Source organism: Numida meleagris, chromosome 3 (genome assembly GCF_002078875.1).
Source record: "Numida meleagris isolate 19003 breed g44 Domestic line chromosome 3, NumMel1.0, whole genome shotgun sequence".
NCBI classification, from domain to species: domain Eukaryota; kingdom Metazoa; phylum Chordata; class Aves; order Galliformes; family Numididae; genus Numida; species Numida meleagris.
The window spans coordinates 60,619,340-60,640,335 of record NC_034411.1 but is presented as its reverse complement, the minus strand read 5'-3'; the positions used below and the strand labels follow the sequence as shown (position 1 = coordinate 60,640,335).

General features: G+C 35.9%; 1 protein-coding gene and 1 long non-coding RNA gene across 2 annotated transcripts; both read right to left on the bottom strand.

Annotated features, from left to right (window-relative positions):
• LOC110396378 (triadin-like) lies at positions 437-5,211 on the bottom strand. The gene is made up of 3 exons (XM_021392001.1): positions 5,187-5,211; positions 4,102-4,161; positions 437-815 (listed from the first exon to the last, which is right to left on the bottom strand). The coding sequence occupies exons 1-3, from the start codon at positions 5,209-5,211 to the stop codon at positions 553-555; spliced, it is 348 nt and encodes a 115-aa protein (XP_021247676.1). The 3' UTR covers positions 437-552.
• On the bottom strand, positions 5,617-20,560 carry LOC110397090. Its single transcript, XR_002437535.1, has 4 exons — positions 20,511-20,560; positions 13,233-13,283; positions 8,159-8,218; positions 5,617-5,676 (listed from the first exon to the last, which is right to left on the bottom strand). It is a non-coding gene; the product is annotated as an uncharacterized LOC110397090 (long non-coding RNA).

Genomic DNA, 20,996 nt, shown 5'->3' with positions numbered 1-20,996 from the left:
GATTCCTTATTTTATAATTTAATTTCTTCCTTTCATCAAGGAAATGGCATTTCTTTCCTTTTTAGGAAAAATTTGGAATGCACTCACATCAGATTACATCAGGCAGGCATATAATCATGTCATACATGATTATACATGTGGCAATGTCTCATATACTCTGATGCAATACAAATGATTGCACATTCTTTCATTTGTTGCTACTTTAATAATTGTTAATGAGGACATACAGAGATATAGAAAATAAACTGAATTTCCAACAGGTTTTTGGGCAGTTGGTATTTTCCGAAATAAATTTACTTGCAATACGCTACATAACATTCTACTGAAATCCATGAAGACTCCAGCCTACTGGAGACATTGGTCCTCGGTAAAGGAGGGTTCAAACTGAAAATGAATCTTCAGCCATGAAAAAAGCAGTAAGAACATTTTGGTTATTTCAGTTAAACTTATTTTATTCTTGATAGTTTCCATCTAGAGACCTGAGATGCAGCTGGAATTTGTTTTGCTCTTTTCTTTTTCATGGGTGTGTTTTGGTCCTTGCCAGTTCTAACTTCATTCTCTCTCCTTTTTGTCTACTATTTTTTTAAGATCTTCGTCTGTTTCCTCCTCATTTTGTTTACCTTTCTTTTCCGATTTAGTAAGAGTCTGAAGAGCTTTCTCCTCCTTAAATTTTGGTTTGGCCTTTATTAACCCAACTTCTGTTGTTTTAGTCTCCGTCTGCTTGACCTTCTCAGCCATCTTTGCTTCTCCTTTTCCATCCTTCACTTCCTTTTTAACTTTTGTTTCCACTTTGGCGCTCTTTGCTTTCTTCTCCTCTGCACGTAATCAAGAAAAACTTTTAGTGTCATTCTTTTCCCCCAGAATAATAATAACATTTTGTCTTATGTTGTGTAGTTACTAATGAATATTTTTCATCATCAACATATTGCTCAGATTTGATGAAAACTATAATTCCTCCAAGCCATACAGATTTAGACAGAAATACTAGATGCAAGCATTTTTGTTTTCAGTCTTGTAATTGTAAATAAAAATAGTCTAATGACAATATGCTAATTTTTACGGTATAAACTAGGGGGACAAATATTTGTCATAAATCGAGCAAATATAGAAGGTACTACCAGATTAAGTCTGACTAACTATAGAGTTCAGAGTGAAACTCTGCTCTAAAATCTAGGTATGGTTGATTTAAAGTATGATTATTTGTGAGGGTAGCTTTTTTGGATTAGCTCTAGGTTTCTGACCAAGTAGTCTTGTGTTTTTTGAGTCTTTCTTTGACCAGTTCCCCAAGTTGAATGACTAGTCTGAGACAGGACAATTCATAATGTGCCCTGCAGCAGTGAGGGGGTTTCCAAACAGAATTACCTTATAGTGGCCTTTCAGTATGTAAAGATGGAGAGTGAACCTTTACATGGACAGATAGTGATATGTCAAAGGGGAATGGTTTTAAAATAAAAGAGGAGAGACTTAGGTTAGATGTTAGATGGAAACTGTTTACTCATAGAGTCATATGGCACTGGCACAGCTTGCCCAGAGAAGCTGTGGATGCCTCGTTCCTGGAGATGTTCAAGGCCAGGTTGGATGGGGCCCTGGGCAGACTGATCTAGTGGGTGGCAAGCTTGCCCATGGAAGGGGGTTTGAAACTAGATGATATTTGAGGTCCCTCCCAACCCTACACTCCTTGATTCTTTGGATTTCAGTCATTGAAATTTCAACAGGTTTTAAGTGGATTATGCATAGAACTAACATCTGGTTGCTCTTAAAACATTTTAATTCATTCAAATTTTTGTGTCATGTAGATGATTTTTCATATACATTCTATTCTGTGCTCCAATTAAATAAAGTTTATTAATTTTGAAGTAAACTCTGGTTAAAAAAAATGTATAAATAAATACCTTTGGGAGGAGGTTTCTTTTCAGTTCTTTCATGTCTTTCAAGTTTGTGTTTCTGAATTACTAGAAATGAGTACAGTTGTATATTAGGAAAATAAACAAATAAATGAGAAAACTATTGCTAAAACACAGCAGTATTCCTAGACATTCCACATTTCTTCATGACTAATGTTATACATTTTTTTTGTAAAATTCTTACTTCTTTTTCTCAGGTTCACAAAGGTAAAAACCTCAAAATATCTGCTCAGAATCACTTAAGCAGAAGACAATGCAATCATACAGAAATGAAGATTTTTAGGAAATGTTTATATTGTATATTCCAAATGACATAAACTTGCTCTGCACAAGCCCTGAGCAGGCATAGGCTTGTTCTTCCTGTATTCAAGCCAACAGTAATCTGTGTGACCATACTGGTCTCACTAGTCTTACAGAAAAAGGGGTTTCTTAGCTTGGACTTGCTATGAACACACCCACAAGGTTGCTGCTCACTTCAGAGCTCAGTCTGAGAGAGTTTATGTCTGTACAAGGAAGTCAATGTATTTACACAGTGGATGTCCCAGAAAGGCAGTCAAAACCTTATGAATTGACTTCTATCTTTCCTTGTATGCTTGCTATCCAGACACACTGCTGGATACGAAATAGGCTTGACAGTTAATTACTCTTCTTTCAAATGATAACAACCATCCTAACTGAATTCTCACTTGGAATTGCTACCTACATGTCTCTATGACTGATAGTTTTATTTTTATTTAATTTTATTTTTTTTTATTTTTTTTTTATTTTTTAGGATAACTGTGTCTTAGATGATCTCTTTAAATATAATTCATATCAATGAAATTTTCTGGAATATTTAGCAGGGATTGAAGAGATCTTTTTTATTGGGCATAGAAAAAAATCTCCTGACAATGGGGGAATTAGATACAAGTCTTCTAGTATATTTTTTATTTGTTCCCTGAAGTTGGCCTTGAGCATCCTCATTTCCAAGACGTTAAAATGTCTGTCCAACATTGCTGATAGATGCTGCAGTTCAGAGGAGACGCCAGACAAGACGGAGATTAACCTGGCAATGAATAGGTCAGCATGTTGTGGGCATAAACATACCTCAAAAAGCAATGAAAGCAGTGAGTGTCTCTGTGCACTAAGTCCACCCACAGGGATTTATACTGCATATAGACTATTTAAGACTACGGAAGCATGCCTGTATTTCATAGTGCAGCAGCAAATCCCTCTAGCTACAAATTGGCCAAAGGAGGAAGAAGAAAAATGTTTCATAAATTTTTTCAGCTAGTAGACAGAGTTGTGACTGCTATTACATTACTATTACTATATTACTATTACATTAAATACATTAATACTACTATTACATTTAATAAATTAAAGCTCTGAGTGATTACTTGGTTAGCTAACAGAAGTGTAATGGATAAAAAGACTAGTTGCTCAGTAGGAATACCTCAGTGATTCTCAGAAGTTATTTAGTTTTCAAAACTACTCTGACACCTAGGCATTTATTTTCTCCAGATTACTTGTGTGTTATTTCATTTTATTAAAAAAAAATCCTACACTTTCAGGTTGTATACTAACAGTAGAAGGATCTTCCAAATATTCATTTTAAAGATAGACTGGATGATGATTTTTATCTTTCAGAGTCATTTAAGTCTTTATGTCGTTACATTTTCTCTCTTTTCATTGCCACCTGAAGTTTTGACATTTGAATCTGTATTCTCTGAACAGATTAAAATCAAAGCTAATAGATTCATGTGTCATCATCAGATTAATCATCATCAGATTAATTCAAATGTCATAAAACTAAGAGACAAAGACTAGAATCTGACTCCATTATAGAAATATATAGTTTCAGAGAAAAAAGCATAAGAAAATGAAGAAAGCTTAAGAGCAAAAAAATACCAAACTATAATAGATATTAGTCCTAAAAAATGAGAGCATGGGGAAAGCTGATTGGATTTTCAAATCCCCCTGATTAAATCTAATTACCTCTGTGCATCTAAACAATAGAACTAAGCAAGAAATATACGCTGTACACTTCACTTAAAGGTTGATTAAGATCTGCTCAAGCAAAAGTGAGAATGCCCACAGACGGTACTGTGGGGACTAGAACGGTTTTAAGCTTTACATACTCATCTCCATGTGTTCCCCAACTACATAAATGATAAAAATCTAAAATTGTACAATATCCAATAACAATTGGCATTACCTTTAGAAGGCACTTTTTTTTCTGGCTTTTCTGACTTTTCAGATTTCTCTTTGTGAATTGCTAGAAATAAGCAACAACAAAATTAACTGATGTTAAAAAGGAGAAATGTTGCAAATGTGTGAGAAAAAGGAGAAAAAAGGATTAAGAACCACCGAGGCACCATGGTTAACCAGAAAGATTGAATCAGCTGCCGCTGTCTGCTGCTGATGTCAAAACACATGGTCAGAATTGTCAAAGATTCATGTAGTACCTTTGAAGTTTGTCGCTGGCTAGGGGAAGAACGGCCTTTCTAGCACAAATGTAACCTAATGATGGAAAGTAGTCAAGAAGAGTTATGAGTATTTTTATTTACTATTTTTGTGTAATGGTTTACTTTGGTTCATTCTTGTTTTTGAGCTTTCTTGTTTATTACTTTGTTGGTTTTTTTTCTGAAGGACTTTCTGAACTCCACATAATGACTAACAGTTTTTCCAGCCACGAATGATTGAACACTATAATTAATTACAAATCTAATTGCAGTGGCATTATAACTAATGCTCTTTGGAGCTTTTTGTTTGCTTTTAATTTCCACTTCACAAATTGAAATAAAGTACACTAAAGTGACAAGGTTTCTGGTTAAAATACACCTGAGTTGTGCAGCAGTCATTTAGTGGTGCGTAGTTAGGAATATTTTCCAATGTGGGTTCTGACTTTTTTGTTAGTTTATGTTTACATAGTAACAGAACTGATATCTATGCACATTCTTGTTCACTGAGGTACCCTACCAGGACCAGATGTGTGAAAACATTCAGCTATTTGTTTGACTTTGGCATATGTGTTTATACTCAGAATACAGAAATGTATGTGTGAGAATTGTTATTTGTTTTCCAGGCTTGTGATGATGTTTCAAATGAAAATTAGAATTGTTGAAGATAAAGAAGTCCTAGACACCTATTTATTGCAAGTAAATGCTTAAAGTATCAGTTCTGGTCATTTCAATGCCTATGAAACGGAGCTAGTCATTGTAATTAAAATGTTTGTTTGTTTCTATTCTTTTCTTGTTTGTGTTTTTATTTATTTATTCCCCACATTGTTTGCTTCGTTACGTTTGTTTTCTTTTTCTCTTTTCATGTTCGAGGTTTTTCTTGGATGACGATATTTTCTTAGAAACCATATTTACTGTCAATGCTGGACACACTCAGAGATTTCTGAGAAATTATATTAATTCGGAGTATAAAATATATTCTCTCTCTCTCTCTCCAAAAAAAACCCCAAAGAACCAAACAAAAAACCCCAACCATATTCGCACACACAAAAAATAAACACGTCAAGGAAACCAACCTAAAAAAAACAGAGAAAAAAAAATGCATGAGGTATACAAAATTCTAGTCAGTCCATATGTTTGCAAATCTTTACAAAACTTCCACTCAAATTTCTATCATATTTTTTCCAATTTCAAGAATACATGAATGGAAGTGAAGCGGAAAATTATTCCTGGTGTACACCAACATATGAATCTTGACATTAAATTTATACCTGTATGCCTCTCCCTTTTTTCAGTTCTTTCTTGTCTTTCCAATTTGTCTTTGTGTGTCACTAGAAAAGAAGAAAAGTTTTCATATAAAAAAATTGAACAAGAAACAAGGATAAAAAATAACTGTGCCAAGTTAAGCCATCAGAGATGAAATGACAAATCGTGTTATCCTATGCATATCTGCGCAGCATACACCATACATGATTATTAGTAGGCAACAGTGGCTAATAAGTTACCGCTTCCAAATCATAGTAACATTGCCCAACTGTTTTCTACAGTATGAACATCTCTTGCAATTGTCTGTCTGTTCCTGAAGGCAGTTTTTCAGAAAACTGTCAAGAACAAAGACAGAGCTCATAGCAAATGCTGCTGCATGCACTAGAAGCAGGAAATCATCGGGACCACCCCATTGTCTTTCAGGCAGAGTCTTGTAAAACTCTGGAATCAATCTTGGAGCACTAGAGTGCCACATGCATGAATGGAACTTCTGTCACTTGCCAGCTGGCTTGAGATGGATAACTAGCAATGGATATGGATAGCTAGCAGTAGATATGAATAGCTAGTAACACTAGCTGAGATCACCTGCTGACAAATGATGATCCCAAAGCCATAATTAGCTGCCTGGTACGTGCAAAACAGAACTAACATTTTGACAGTGGAAACTGGATTATGATATCCAGCCATTCACATAATATTTCCCACTCACCTTTCTAAGAATTTCAAGCAGCAATTTTCAAGACAATGGAACATAAGCATGGGGATTTAAGAGCACTTCAGCACTTTCAGCCATGAAACTGCAGGCTGGCTTTAATTATATCTCCTGTGGGAATTTCACCCCAGTTGAGTAAAATTCCATTGGCAAACATGAGCAAATAAGGAAGATCTTTAACAGTAGCTTGAATTTCGTGTCTGACTGGAAGCAAAAGAAGGGCAGGGAACACTCAGGCTCTCATGTTTTTTTAGCAGTACAGCAATGGAATACCTCAGAGTGAGTTCCTGACATAGCTGACTGAGTCATTTCTAAGGGCAGCTATTTATTCTCTGTGTCATTAGATGATTTTTCTAAACTAAACTAAAGAGAAGTTGGTTAGAAATTAGACTAGGATGCTATTTACTCTCTATATATGCTAATCTTGAAAAGTGAATATATGAAAAGTAGAAAATAATCATTTAAAATACAGGGATTCTGTGAAAATTATGGGTTTCTTCAGGCATTCTACAATCAAATGAGCCTTAGAAAGACACATATCCACAGTCGTAATTTTAAAATAAAATATATCATCTAAAACAGTCTTCCTTAGTGAATGCAGAATATCTATACCCACAGTAGCATTATGGGAATAATTGTACCAATAGTTCACTAGAAAAAACTAAACTATACATTCACCTTCAGATAGAATATAGCAGACAATAATATCAGGTAGGCAGAAGGATTTAGTAGGAATCATAAAAACTGAGAGAAGCTTAACAATCCTTATCCTTCTTCATTTGCTCAGGTATTCTTTTTTTCCCCATCCTTAGAAACATTTAAAAACATTGAATTTTCTTCTCATTCAAAGGAAATAAAAGAATTTCTCAAGTTTTCTGCAAAAAATAGATGTCTTAATGACACATTCATGTTGTAATATGAGACATAATAATCTTTGCTCTGTCATTTTGACAAATCTAAGAAAAATATTCTCTTGTTACAACTATTCCATTTACTAGTAATAAATATTCACTCTAATAGACACCTGAAGTTATGTGCCTGCCATTAACCTCTAGTCAGGCTTTCTAACTCAGCCTTGCTATTTTAAATTATTTATATAAAATGGAAAGGCTCCAATTGGAGACAACTAGAAAGATAAAATTCAGAAATTTCAGAAAGTGCATATTCACTTTGGTTGTGAGACTTGTCTTGCTCTGAAATAAATCAGCCATGCCTCAATATTATTAGTCTTTCCTTATTTTGGGTGATTCTTTATGGTCATACACCTATTTGTTCTTCCAAAGTGGGTTACGTCCTCCACCCTGACACTTCATTAATCAGAGTTTTATGTAAAAGTCATGTCCATAGAAGGCTTGTAGTGTTTTGACAAGTAGGCAGGTTTCAGCAAAATACTGGCATTCTCAGATCTTCTCTAATGCTCTCCCTTTAGTATCTCCAAATGAATCTGGGGAAAATATTACTAAAGGCAGGTCTCATACCCTGTATGTTGTGATTTAGCCATTACATTTTGCTCAGAATTAAGCCTAAAGAAAAATATTTTTCTTGGATTTATTCAATGAGAGTAAAAGAAACCTATTTAAGCTCTGGGCATCTTTTACATAAGTTAATAATACAGTAAAAACTTAGTCATTAATTTATGAGTATAATTTTAGCTTTTCTGCAGAGTGCTGAATCCAAAGTGCTTTTAAAAACCTAATTCTCTTTCTACAAGGCTTTCACAGCACCTCCTCTGCCTTAAACGTAATTGGGATTTACAAAAGGGTCAAAGAGTCAACAAATCTGGCAGTTTTGAGACTTTGATAAAAAGAAAAAAAGATTAAGTGTTAAATACATACCTTTCAGATGTTCCTTCCTTTCAATTCTGTCTTGTTTTTTAGGCTTTTCTCTGTGAATTACTAGAAATATAAAAACAGCAAATTAAATGGTAAATCTGTAGTCCCCAGGTATTATGTACGCATTTTATTCTATCAAAGTAATCAAAGAAAATATTTGTAAAAGCAAAAAATGAATTTTATCTCTGAGTAACAGACACTAGATCTTGTATAGAGTTTCTCGATGTCAATATTTAATTCAAGGATCAAGAGAAATATTCTTTGAGTAAGTCTTCAGATGTTGGATCACAATTTGTCAAATGAATGTGATTATTCAGCAACCTTCATATATAGGATCTGGTTTTGTTCCATTACACAAGCACAGTGGCTCTAAGATTTCTGATGGAGGAAATTATTTTCAGTTCTTGACAGCATTGCTTTCTATTATTAACAATAAATGGCTAGCATATTGCTTTCCATGCTCTTTTTTTTATTATTATTATTAGATGTTACTTCAGCCACAAGATGGATTAATAGGAATATGTTTCTTTTAATAAAAAAAGTAACTTCAGGAGGAACAGCTGTTGAAAGAAGGTACATGTCCTGCTAGAAGCAGGCAAATTTGGATCATTATGGACTCTATCACCCACTCAACTTTCTGATCATATTTATGGATATGGTTGTATTCCACATCCTAATGATTCAGAAAAACATATTCCTTGTCAAACTCCACTTCTAAAAGACCAGTGCTTTTGATAATTTCTGTGGGAAGTTATTTTCTTTGCAATACTCAAGATTCTGTACTCAAGTAAACCACAGAAAACATAACCCTGGTTAGAAGACAACTGTGAGTTTTATACACAAACACAGTAATATTTTTGCATACACTCATTTCACCAGTTTGGCAGCAAATGTAATTTAATAGAGGTGCAAACATATTTTTTCTTGGTTAAATATTTCCTCATTAAAATATAGGTTCATGTCTTTAGGAAAAATCATTCCAAACATTCACTAATTACATTATGTCTTCACATGTGTTTGCATTATCTAAATACATTTCCTGTCATAATAGGTAAATAATTGTTGATAACAATTAGCAATACAGTAGAAACAAATTACACTGAGATTTTTCAAAGCCTTTATGGAATGTGGACAGTTAATTTACACTAAAAAACAGGCTGTGAAGAACAAAGTAGCAATATGTTATTGCATGAATGACAGGCTAGCTCATTCAATTATGTTAGGACACCTAATAGCATACCTAAGAAAAATGCTCTGCTTTCTCCTTACATCCAGAGAAGGTCTTAGGCTGCGAATTTTTTGCAGAAACTGTAGCATGCTGTTACATCTTACATCTGTATTAGCAAGTGAAAGCACTGTGCAAAATACTTCAAGGCAGCATGTTGTCAATTTTGGATGGGACAGGAAAACAATTAGGCAATAGCTCTATGATAGTTAATGGTATTTGGTAGTTAAACACGAACTTATATATACTAGACAAAAGCCTTTATAGTTTCTATCTCAAAAAACATAGATGAAGTAAGAATGCTTGCTTTTACCCACTGAACTTGCGTAAAGGAGACAAACTATCCTTTAAAAACTGTTTTATCCTTTTTATTTTTCTCTCTAGCATCTTTTATCTTTAGAAGAAACCAAAACAAACCACAAAATTTACTAACTGAATCATACCAGGCATTAAAGTGGTCAATCCAAAAGTCATTCTAGTCATCAAAATCATATAGAAGGCTCAAATGCAAAGAAATATTAACATTTTTGTGGACTCTAAGGTAAAAACACAAAGACGTCAATTGGCTCCTTCTTCAAAAATAAAAGTAGCTTGATGTATCTGAGCAGGGAGCCTGGAATGTGGATAAACAGAGACAAGGTTGGAAAAAGCATAAACTATTCTTCTCTTCCCCATGATTGGCTGAAGTCAATCACTAGTAAGTCCAAAATTTGCTAATCTCAGATTGTAATGTTTATCATTATTTCATATAGACACAGTAAGAGCTATGGCTTTTGGATAGGAACTTATATGGGAAGGGCAGATGTTTCCAAATATCAAAGGGTTCATGTTTCATAACTGTGATGACTGGCCATTTTTGCTTCCTCAATCACAGCGCAACAGGGACTCCAAAGTCCACTGAAGCTTTTGATTTGACAAACTTGAATAAGATTTTTCCTTTGTGCATTAATTTTTTTTTTCCTTTCAAATGCTTTCATGTTCAGCTTAATAAATAGTCCTGGACCCTCTGTCATAAACAATATTTCCTCGTCTATAACTTTTTTCCATATTTAGTTACCTGGATATCTATTATTTTTGTGAATGTCTTAATATATCCCATTTCTCAAGCCCTCAGAGATTAGGTGGAAGAATTATGTTAGGATTAGAAATAAGCCAAGTTGGCCATATGGTGATGTTTCTGAAAAACAAACTAGCGTTGATAAAAATGTTTGTATATATACAAAATAAGAGAAACTATATAAAAATGTTTTTAAGCTGGTTAAGTCAAGCACTCTTCAGCTGAAAAATGCTGAATCTACAGCTTCCCATTCTACTTTAATTCAACAATTTTATTTGCTTTATCACAGACTTTGTAATTAAAATATCACATCTTTTTTTTTTTAATAGGATGCTGGATTCACCCAGAAAACGAAAATAAGAAGAATGAAATCTCCTTTTGTAATAAATGTCTAAGTTGAAATTTTCCCACAGATAAAAGAAATTAGCTCGGACTTCCTTGTAAATACAAAAAAAAAAAAAAAAAGCATAAGCTCAGAATGGGCCGGTGTTAGCACTGAAAAAAAAACCCAGTACCCCAACATAGTGCTCACTAACCTAGATTTTGGAAATTGCTGACACATTTTTATATGCATTTGAATGAAAATTTGGCCTGAGGCAAAAAGCCAAGCAAGAAAAATTTTGTCCTCAGTGACTGGAGTGTGGTAAATTTATAAATAAACTAAAATAGCAGCTTATAATGGAAAAATTTAAGGCAGTTTAATAATGTATTCTGAGTTTAATCATATAAGAATATTGCTATTTATTTCACATAAAATTAAAAACAAGAAGTGTAGCATATATGTGGGTTTTCCAAATGTAAATCATCTAATATTATATTTGATTTAGCATCAAATGGAAGACATAGTGAAGGGAAATGAGACTGTTTTTCTTAATTAGAATGTCTGAGACAGAGTATTGGTTAACATCTCCAACCTCAATAAAAATAAGTGCAAAAAGAAGAGATGAGGAGGAACTGATTCCACACTTAAGCTAAGTAAAAATAGTTTCCAGCTGAGTAAGTCTTTGTCCACTGCTTAGTGTAAGGCTAAGTGATGAGTGCAACAAGCACAAAGTAGAGATTGCTTGTTCCAGCTAAGTGCTTGTCCACAGATCAGCACTCACAGAAGTTAAGATAAATGGACTAGTACAATGAAGTTATAGTGCATTAGTCAGAAAGTATTAAATCTCTGTGTAGACGCTTTCATTCAGAATCCAAGTAACCTTAGATGGCTCTAACATTATCCTTCTTGAAGAAATCCTCAATTTAAAGTTAGGTTTAACTGAAGCAGTCAGATGGTGTTACCACCATCTGAATTGAGGTTCAGCTTTGCCATCTGCTTGTGCTGGTCAAGCCACCTGCAGTGTGAGATTTATCCCAGGCTGCCTTCAACCCATGTCTAGAGAGAAGTGTCCCTGTCTATAGCAGGAGGATTGGAACTAGATGATCTCAAATGTCCCTTCCAACCTAAACCATTCTATGATTCTGTGAAATGGAAAAATTATATTTTCAAGAGCAGATTGGATAGGGCTTTGAGCAACCTCATCTAGTGAAGCGTGAGGTTCACTAGGGAGGTTGGAACTAGATGATATGTAAGGACCCTTCCAACGCAAAACTTTCTGTGATTCTATGAAACATTAGAAACAAAAGTAAAGTAATAATAAAAAAAACTGTCCTGTGCTTCAGTAGATCAAATAATTAAAGACTGCATTATAAGACTGCAGAAAGAGACTTAACTAGTAACACTTCAATAGCTTTCTTTCTGGAATCTTATAATATTTTTGTGATCATCTTTGCCACATTAATATTCCTCCATGTAAAGCAAAGCATTTCTGTACAGATTATACTGTACACAAGAGGTAGTTTTGGTCAAGGCTGCAGTTTCATCTGTAGTTTTAGAATACAGAGCTTGAAAAGTCCCTAACTAGGATACTTTACTAATGGATCTGAGTTAGTTATTACTTAGCTAACCCACTGGCATCCTAAAAAATTCATTTCCATACTACATGATTCATTGTGTACTGGGGAAGAGATTCTAGGCACTCCACATGACCCAGATTAGCACAGAGCTGGAAAGTTACCACTAGAGTTGTAAAATACTATAAAAACCTATTAAGAATATATATGTATATGTAAAGAATATAATTGTGTGAAGGAGAGTGTATGTATATACACGTTACTTTTAATAAGACTTCCATTGCTTCCTCCTGCCATTACTGAGCACAGCACTGGTACATCAAAGAGATGCTCATCAAATTTCATTTGGCCTAAACTTTCCAGAGGAGGATTCATTGGGTAAAAAATCTGCACATATCCCAGGAAATATATTTGTTTATTTGACCTCTGAAAACCAGTTCAAACCAGCTCCTCTGAGGATTTTTGGAAAGTGCCAGTTAGAGGACATTAAACACTCTAAAAAAGTAGGTTCTTATAATGGAGGTTTTTCTTATCTCTGATACACACCTTGCTCACTCTTAACTATGCCTAACTTGGATGGCACCCACTGGCCTATAAATATACTTTCTTTCTTGCCCAACACACTTATGTGTTTTGCACCAGAGGAAGTTTGTCTGCACTCTTTGGAGTGCAGTGGACAAGAAAATTTTATTATGAATTTGAGTTTACAGTATAACCCCACAACTTCAAAATGACACTATTTGTTAATTCCAAGGCATAAATGAAAATTTCATTATTTACAGTCTGTGCCAACTAATCACTGGATTATTTTATAATATAATAATGGTAACATATGCAGTTGGCAAATACAGCATATGTTACATACATGTATGTAGGTAAATAGACAAAAAAAGAATTACCTTTCGGTGTTGTTCGTTTTTGATATCTCTCTGTTTTCTCTTTATGAATTTCTGAAAACAATGCAATGCAGAATTTATTCATGAATATTAAAGTAATTTTAACACAGGAAAATATCAGATTAATTATTTTAATAAAAATAACTAAGTGCTCAAATATTATAGCATGGTCATGACTTTATCATCTGCATATTCTTAATTATATACAATAAAATTCATTTATCATTTTTCGTTTCTATATGCCTATATATATGCACACATACAAAATAAGTAGACAAAAATCATAACAGTAAATTACTTTAGTAATTATTCTGATTTAAATTGAGCAGCAGTAGTACTTTTGAAGTCAAGAACAAGTTTTTCACATCAGCAACAGCTATATGGTAACATATGTTGGTTATGAATCAGAAAAAAAACATGCTTTTATTCAGCATTTTTCTCTTTATATCTCTAGTTTCGTGCCAGGATTAGTATTTTATATTTTCCAAATTAACTTTCAAAGGTAAAGTTAATTCAAAGGTAATGTTTTCACTACATTTTCTAGATTTCAGATTCTCAATCAGTGACTTCAACTCACAGTTAAAGACAGACTCAAAGCTGTACACAAATTACAAACAGATATAAAATTTGCCGGGTTAGGATCAGAGTTTCTAGGAATGACTCATTTTAATCATTTTGTATACTAAAGCACATTTCATAACTTCCTTTTGCTAAGAAATGCCTTGTTAGAAGAGAAAGTGGTAAAGTGTTTATCTGTCCTTGCTATGCCATCCCTTCTAAATAAAATTTCTCACCTGGGACATTGGTACTGTTACTACTGCTGCACAGCTTCATAGCTTTTTTTTTTTCCTATGGTTCTTATTCTGCCAAAACCACAATTATACAGAAAATGAAAAATGTGGTAATCAAGCTTTCATAGCACTGTTTGCTTACAGTGGTAGAAATTTAAAGGCCATTTATTAGAGGTGCCAGATAAACAGAGCATCTGGTTTATGGCAAAACACATATTTTCCTTCAGTGGAAAACTGATATAAAATTCTGGATCAAACTGATCTTTGACAAAATCGCATACAAATCTCACCAGAGTTCATTGCTTCCTTTTTTTTAGGGTTAGATTTGATCCTTAGAGTCTAAGTAACAAGTGTTCTGGCCCTCAAAGTAATATAAGAAAGAAAAAAACTGCATATTACTTCTCAACTCTAAGGAGCTACTCTAATATTTGTTAAAGACAGTTGAAATGTTCTATTTATCTCACTAGTTATTTGCTCCAGTTGTAACAGAACATACATTGAGAAAGAGATACAGTAGCAAATGGTATTTTGTCTTTCCAACACTCTGATTTGCGCACTATAAATAAATATAGAATGTTATTATTGGATGGTGTAAGTTGTCCAAAACAAAGATTTTGCCTTGTTCGTGAGAAACAAAACTATGCTACAACATCAGGCTATGTAGCTTTCAGAAAGGATCTCATTTCATGGAGATAAAGGATAACAAAGGATAAAATATGTATTACTGTTAGCTGTCTATGTATGGCAGCATAACTAAGCTAATTATATGATGTCAATGAGCCAAAAGGACTTTTGTTCTATTTTTTTCTTGTACTTTGCAGCCTGGGTGTGTAGTTCATTTTTTTTTCTATAAACCTCAAATGCTGTGATTAGGAAGAAATCATGTTATATTGATTTACTGTATTTCAGCTGAGCTTGGATTATTTTTCTTCATGCAACTTTATGAAGATAATTTTTCCATCTACTGAGAGAATCCTGCTGCTGGATTTTCAAATATTGCCCTCTTGTTCCTCTCAAAAGGATACATAAACTTGTTTCTGTAATGTGATCAAAGGAATAGTGCAAGACAAAGATTATTTGCAGCTACAGGATTCCTCCCCAGTTCTGAGCATATCTGAGAAATTCTCCGTGCCACTGCTCCAGACTACCTTCCTTACAATGCATTTAAAGAAAGTTCAGTTACTTCCTTTGCACAACAATATAGATACCAAAGTAATATCTCAGCCATCTCAATGATCATCCTACATAAAGATATGATTGTGGCCCACTAAGTGACAAATCACTTTCTACAGGGACAAATATAAGAATAATAGAATCATAGAATCCTTAGAGTTGGAAGGGACCTCTGGAGGCCATCTAGTCCAACTCCCCTGCAATGAACAGGAACATCCGCAGATAGATCAGGTTGCCCTGCGCCTTATCCAGCCTTAGCTTGGAAATCTCCAGGGACAGGGCATCAGCCACATCTCTAGGCAACCTGTTCCAGTGCCTCACCACCCTCACTGTAAAAGTTTATTCATCATAGAAACTTAGAATGGTTGCATTTAACACTGTCCTGCATGACATCCTACTCACCAAATTGGAGAAAAATTGATTTGATGCATGAACCACTCACTAGGTAAAGAATTGGCTGGATGGCCGCACTCAAAGTGGTCAACAATTCAATGTCCAAGTGGAGACTGGTGATGAGTGGTGTTCCTCAGGGATTTGTGCTGGGACTGGTGTTATTTAAGATCTTTGTAGGCAACATAGACAATGGAATCAAGTGTACCCTCAACAAGTTTGCAGATGACACCAAGTTGAGTGGGGCAGTTGACAGTCCAGAGGGAAGGGATGCTATCCAGAGGGACCTGGACAGGCTTGAGAGGGGGACCCATGAAAACTTTATGAAGTTCAACAATGCCAAGTGCAAGGTTGTGCACCTGGGTCAGGGCAATCTCAAGCACAGATCCAGGCTGGGTGGAGAATAGCTTGAGCACAGCCCAGAGGAGAAGAGTTTGGGAGCGCTGGTTGATGAAAAATTCCACATGAGCCAGTAATGTGCTCCTGCAGCCCAGAAGACCAACCATATCATGGGTTGCATCAAGAAAAGCATGACCAGAAGGTCAAGGGAGGTGTTTCTGCCCTTCTACTCTGCTCTTGTGAGACCCCACCTGGAGTACTGTGTCCAGTTTTGGGGCCCCCAACACAAGAAGGACGTTGAGCTGATGGAACGGATCCAGAGGAGGGCCACAAAGATGGTCAAAGGCCTGGAGCACCTCCCCTACGAGGACAGACTGAGAGAGGTGGGTCTTCAGCCTGGAGAAAAGAAGGCTCTGGGGAGATCTTATAACGGCCTCCCAGTACCTTAAGGAAGGCTACTGGAAAGCTGGGGAGGGACTTATTACAAGGGTATGCAGTGACAGGATGAGGATAAATGGTTTTAAACTAGAAGAGGGTAGAAGAGGGTAGATTTAGACTAGATATTAGGAAGAAATTATTTACTGTGAGAGTGGTGAGACACTGGAACAGGTTGCCCAGCCAAGCTGAGGATGCTCCCTCCCCGTAAGTATCCAAGGCCAGGCTGGATGGGGCTTTCAACAACCTGGTCTAGAGGGTGGAATCCCTACCTATAGCAGGGGGGTTGGAACTAGATAATCTTAAAGGTCCCTTCCAACCCAAATTATTCTATGATTCTAGGGTTCTATTATATGACCCTTAAAGATCTACAAGAAGGGTAGAATGAGGATCCAGGGAACTATGGGCTCAACAACCTTACCTCGGTACCAGGAAAGGTTATGGAACAGATCATCTTGAGTGAGATTGCATGGCATGTGCAGGACAACTGGGGGATCAGGTCTAGCCAATGGGTTCATGAAAGGCAGATGCCGTTTGACTAACCTGACCTCTTTCTACGATCAAGTGACTCACCTGGTGGATGAGGGAAAAGCTGCTGACGTAGTCTACCTGACTTCAGCAAAGCCTTTGATGCTGTCTCCCACAGTACTCTCCTAGAGAGGTTGGCAGCCCATGGCTTGGACAGGTACACTCTTTGCTGGGTAAAGACCTGGCTGGATGGCCGGGCCCAGAGGGTGGTGGTAAAGGGAATTAAATCCAGCTGGTGACCAGTCACGAGTGTTGGGAGAAAACGTCCATCTTCTTGGGGGTAAGAAGGCCTTACAGAGAGATCTTGACAGGCTGGATTGCTGAGCTGAGGCCAATGGAATGAAGTTCAACAAGATCAAGTCCCATACTTCGGCCACAACAACCTCAGGCAATGCTACAGGCTTGGGGCAGAGTGGCTGAAAGACTGTGTAGAGGAAACAGACCTGTGAGTATTAGCCAGTGCTCAGCTGAACATGAGCCAGCAGTGTGCCCAGGTGGCTAAGAAGGCCAGTGGCATCCTGGCTTGTATCAGAAATAGTGTTGCCAGCAGGAACAAGGAAGTGATCGTCCCTCTGTACTCAGCACTGATGAGATTGCACCTTGAGTACTGTGTCCAGTACAAGTCTAGAGTACAAGTCTTATTATGAGTGGTTGAGGGAACTGGGATTGTTTAGTCTGGAGAGGCAGAATCTCAGGGGAGACCTCATCACTCTCTACAACTACCTGAAAGAAGGTTGTGGTGAGGTGGGAGTTGGCCTCTTCTCCTCCATAACTAGCAACAGGACTAGAGGGAATGGCCTCAAGTTGCACAAGGGGAAATTCAGGTTGGATATTAGGAAAAATTTATTCTCTAAAAGAGTAGTTAGAAACCAGAACAGGCTGCCCAGGGAGATAGTTGAGTCAGGAGGTGTTCAAGAGACATGTAGATATTGTACTAAGGGACATGATTCAGCGAGGAAATACTGGAGGTAGGTGGGCAGTTGGACTGGATGATCTTTGAAGTTCCAGCCTTGGAGATTCTATGATTCTGTGATCATCTGATCATCTGTGATCATCTTCTATTCAAACAGGCTGCACAAAGCTCCAGCCAGCCAGACTATGAACCCTTCCAATGGTTCATTCACAATCTCTCTCAGCAACCTCTTCCCCTCTCTCACCACCCTCACTGTAAAAAAATAATAAGTATGTCTTCTTTATCTCCAGTCTAAATCTACCCTTTTTCAGTTCAAAACCATTTACCCTTGACCCGCCCTTACTTGACTCAAGATAACTCAGCTCCACTGGGTTCCCACTATCTTTAAAGTATTTCTCTACCAAAAATCCTTTTCTTGTAAAAAAAAAATGTATAAATTCTTATTTCAAAAAAAGTTTTTAAAATTCTGTAATTTTAGCAAATTTCTTTTTGTTACTTTTGACTGCAAAATGTGTATGGAACAATGACTGTAGAGGTGGCCATCTAAATCAGTTTCATATTTTGTCAGTAATTAAGTTTATTGACACAAGCTCTGCAGTAATGCACATACAGAGATACTTGCTAGACAGGAAGATTGAGAATTTCACCAAATTTTCTGCTACAGTTAGGATTCCATATATTGCACAGACTCACTTCAGAGGGTAGAGTTCATTTCACTTCCTTGAAGTGAAATACATCTTCATAGTACATGTGTGTGTATACGTATTTTTATATACTGCAAAATATGCCATCATTAAAATATCTTTTCAAACTTCCTATTATACTTAGAACTATCATAAAGTATTACAGCCTAGAAAACATCAATTCTATCATGTTACAACCTAAATTTTCCCAGCACAAATAAATCCAGTTTCAATATATACTGATCTTGATTAATTTACAAGACAGAAAATAGAGACTGTTGGCTAACTCCAAAAGATTTAAAATAAGTAAACACATTAGATTATTCTACTGATTTTTTTTCTGATCAGAGTTTTGATACTGCCTCATTCTTTATGACAACGAGCTTTAATTTTCTAGTAATCACATCATATCTTAATGATGAGTTGACAAACTGGCTATAATATCATAGAAGACTTACATGGTCAGTTTAAAGTATGTAATTTGTCTCTATCAACGTGACACATTGTTAATAAATCCTAAATATTATGAATTCATGTTTAGAAAGCTGACAGAATCAAGTAGCAGCAAGGATAATCTTCATCACCACGGCAACCATCCTGATTCTTCATGAGATGACAGCACATTTTATAAAATTATTGCAAAGGAGTATGTATTTTAAAGCTGTATTTTATTGTTTTCTTATTTTTTTATTTATCAAGCAGATGTGAAAATTACCTTTCCATTTTTTGTTTGTTGGGCACTGAATGGATAAGTACTTTATTTTCTTAAATATGAGCGCTGCTTGACACCAGCTTCTCAAGACCTTGAGTGCTGTGTGGATATTCAGAACGTGCATGTTTTTTGTTTTAAATAACTTGAAGAAGGGAAGCTAGTAGACCTCTAACTGACCATTTAAAGATGCTTAAAGAAGATAGGGACATCTATATTTTTAGCAGGCCAATATATCTATATGCTGTTGACCCAGAACAGGCCCTCAAAGTCTGCTGAGGATCTGTACTGCAGGCAGCTTTACAGAAAATTCCTGCTGAAAATGCAGTTTGGACACTATCTTCCCCCATCCCTCACCAAGCTAATTTCCACTATCAGCAGTTTGCAGTGCCTAACAACAGCCTGGTATTGGCTATGCACTGTGAAGCCCCAGGTCTGGGAAAATCTGGGTTGGAAAACGAGAAAAAGAATGCAGTCTTCTGACACAGCATGGGCTCAGCTATCTGTGAATTTACTAGAGCATGACTGAAGAAGCACCACCCCTGCATGGTTTATCACAAAGAGATTCTTCTGTTTCTGTCAACACGGTTCCTGCTTTTGTCTGCTCTCTTGTTGCTGAATTTGTATTTTGCTGGTTACTTATTTTGTGAGGTTTTTGTTTGTTTGTTTGTTTTTAAGGTTATATGTCAACTGTAAGGTGGAAAATGAGCAGGAGGAGTGGTCTAGGAGCAGTCTAAGCAAGGCCAATTTGCTTTTCGCAGCTTTTGTGATTAAGGGGAGCAGGGACTCGCAGGTGCTGCCATAATACTGTACTATAAAAATAGCCTAAAATGAAAGAATAAAACTATAAAATAAAATAATAATGCTATATATTATACTATGTTAAAAAGAGAAAATAACAGAAGTCAAAGTGTCATTGACATAAGACCCAAAGTCAGGAAGAAATGAATTATTGTTCCCGTCTGAAAACACTAGACAGATTCACTCAGTATAACTCAGGAAGTCAGCAAAAGCACTGGTAGTTTAACTCTGATTCATGACATTAAGTATTATTTCCTCATGTTTAAGCAATCCTTTTTATACTTAAGTATCGTAGTAAGCATGGAAATTAGTTTCAATGTTTCCACTGTTTAAAGGTGTAGTTGAACTGATGGAATTTCATTTGAAATGGTGATGCTCCTTTTTTCATTTTTCCTAAGGAAATTTTACCGGTTGGTCTTCTTTTTCATATTCACTCACAGGAAACACAGAAATATGCACCTTTAGTGCTTTGACAGTCATAAATACTGAAGTATGAAAAGGAAAATGAGTCCTACTCACAGTTCTGATGTACCAGAGGTTAATAATTTGCTTTTGAGAAGTCAAAATCCTCACGTCTATTGCCAGTAATTTAATGGGACTATATCTTTGCTAGTTTATCAAGACTAATTAGTAGCAGGCAGCTGATTATCCTGAAGAGATGATGAAAACAGATACTGAGGGCAAGGCAAGAGTGGGTGGTGTTAAGAGCTTTGGAAGATGAGAAGAATGTCATTTCTAATATGTTTCTAGATGCTGTTTGTATGAAGAATTATAATCAACTCTCCTGCTGCTGGTATCCTCAGGAGAAATTTGCAATTGTGCAGCTGATGTCTATTTTTAATCTGGATAGTACCAGCTGGCGAGGGTGACAGTTAGCCTTATGGGGCTAGGAGGAGAATAAAGGAATGTGTGTGTTTGAGCAACTTCTAGCTAACTACTAATACATCATGTAGGTGTAGTCTAGAGGGAAAAAAAATTGCAACAAGCATAATTGGGAAAAATATA

Excerpts from the sequence above, each read along its gene's own strand:
- LOC110396378 (XM_021392001.1), bottom strand. The coding sequence starts at position 5,211 with ATGAAAAGAGAAAAAGAAAACAAAC. Across the intron at positions 4,162-5,186 it reads AAGAGAAAAAGAAAACAAAC|CAATTCACAAAGAGAAATCT; the intron begins GTAACGAAGCAA and ends GCTTATTTCTAG. Across the intron at positions 816-4,101 it reads AAAAAAAGTGCCTTCTAAAG|AGGAGAAGAAAGCAAAGAGC; the intron begins GTAATGCCAATT and ends GATTACGTGCAG.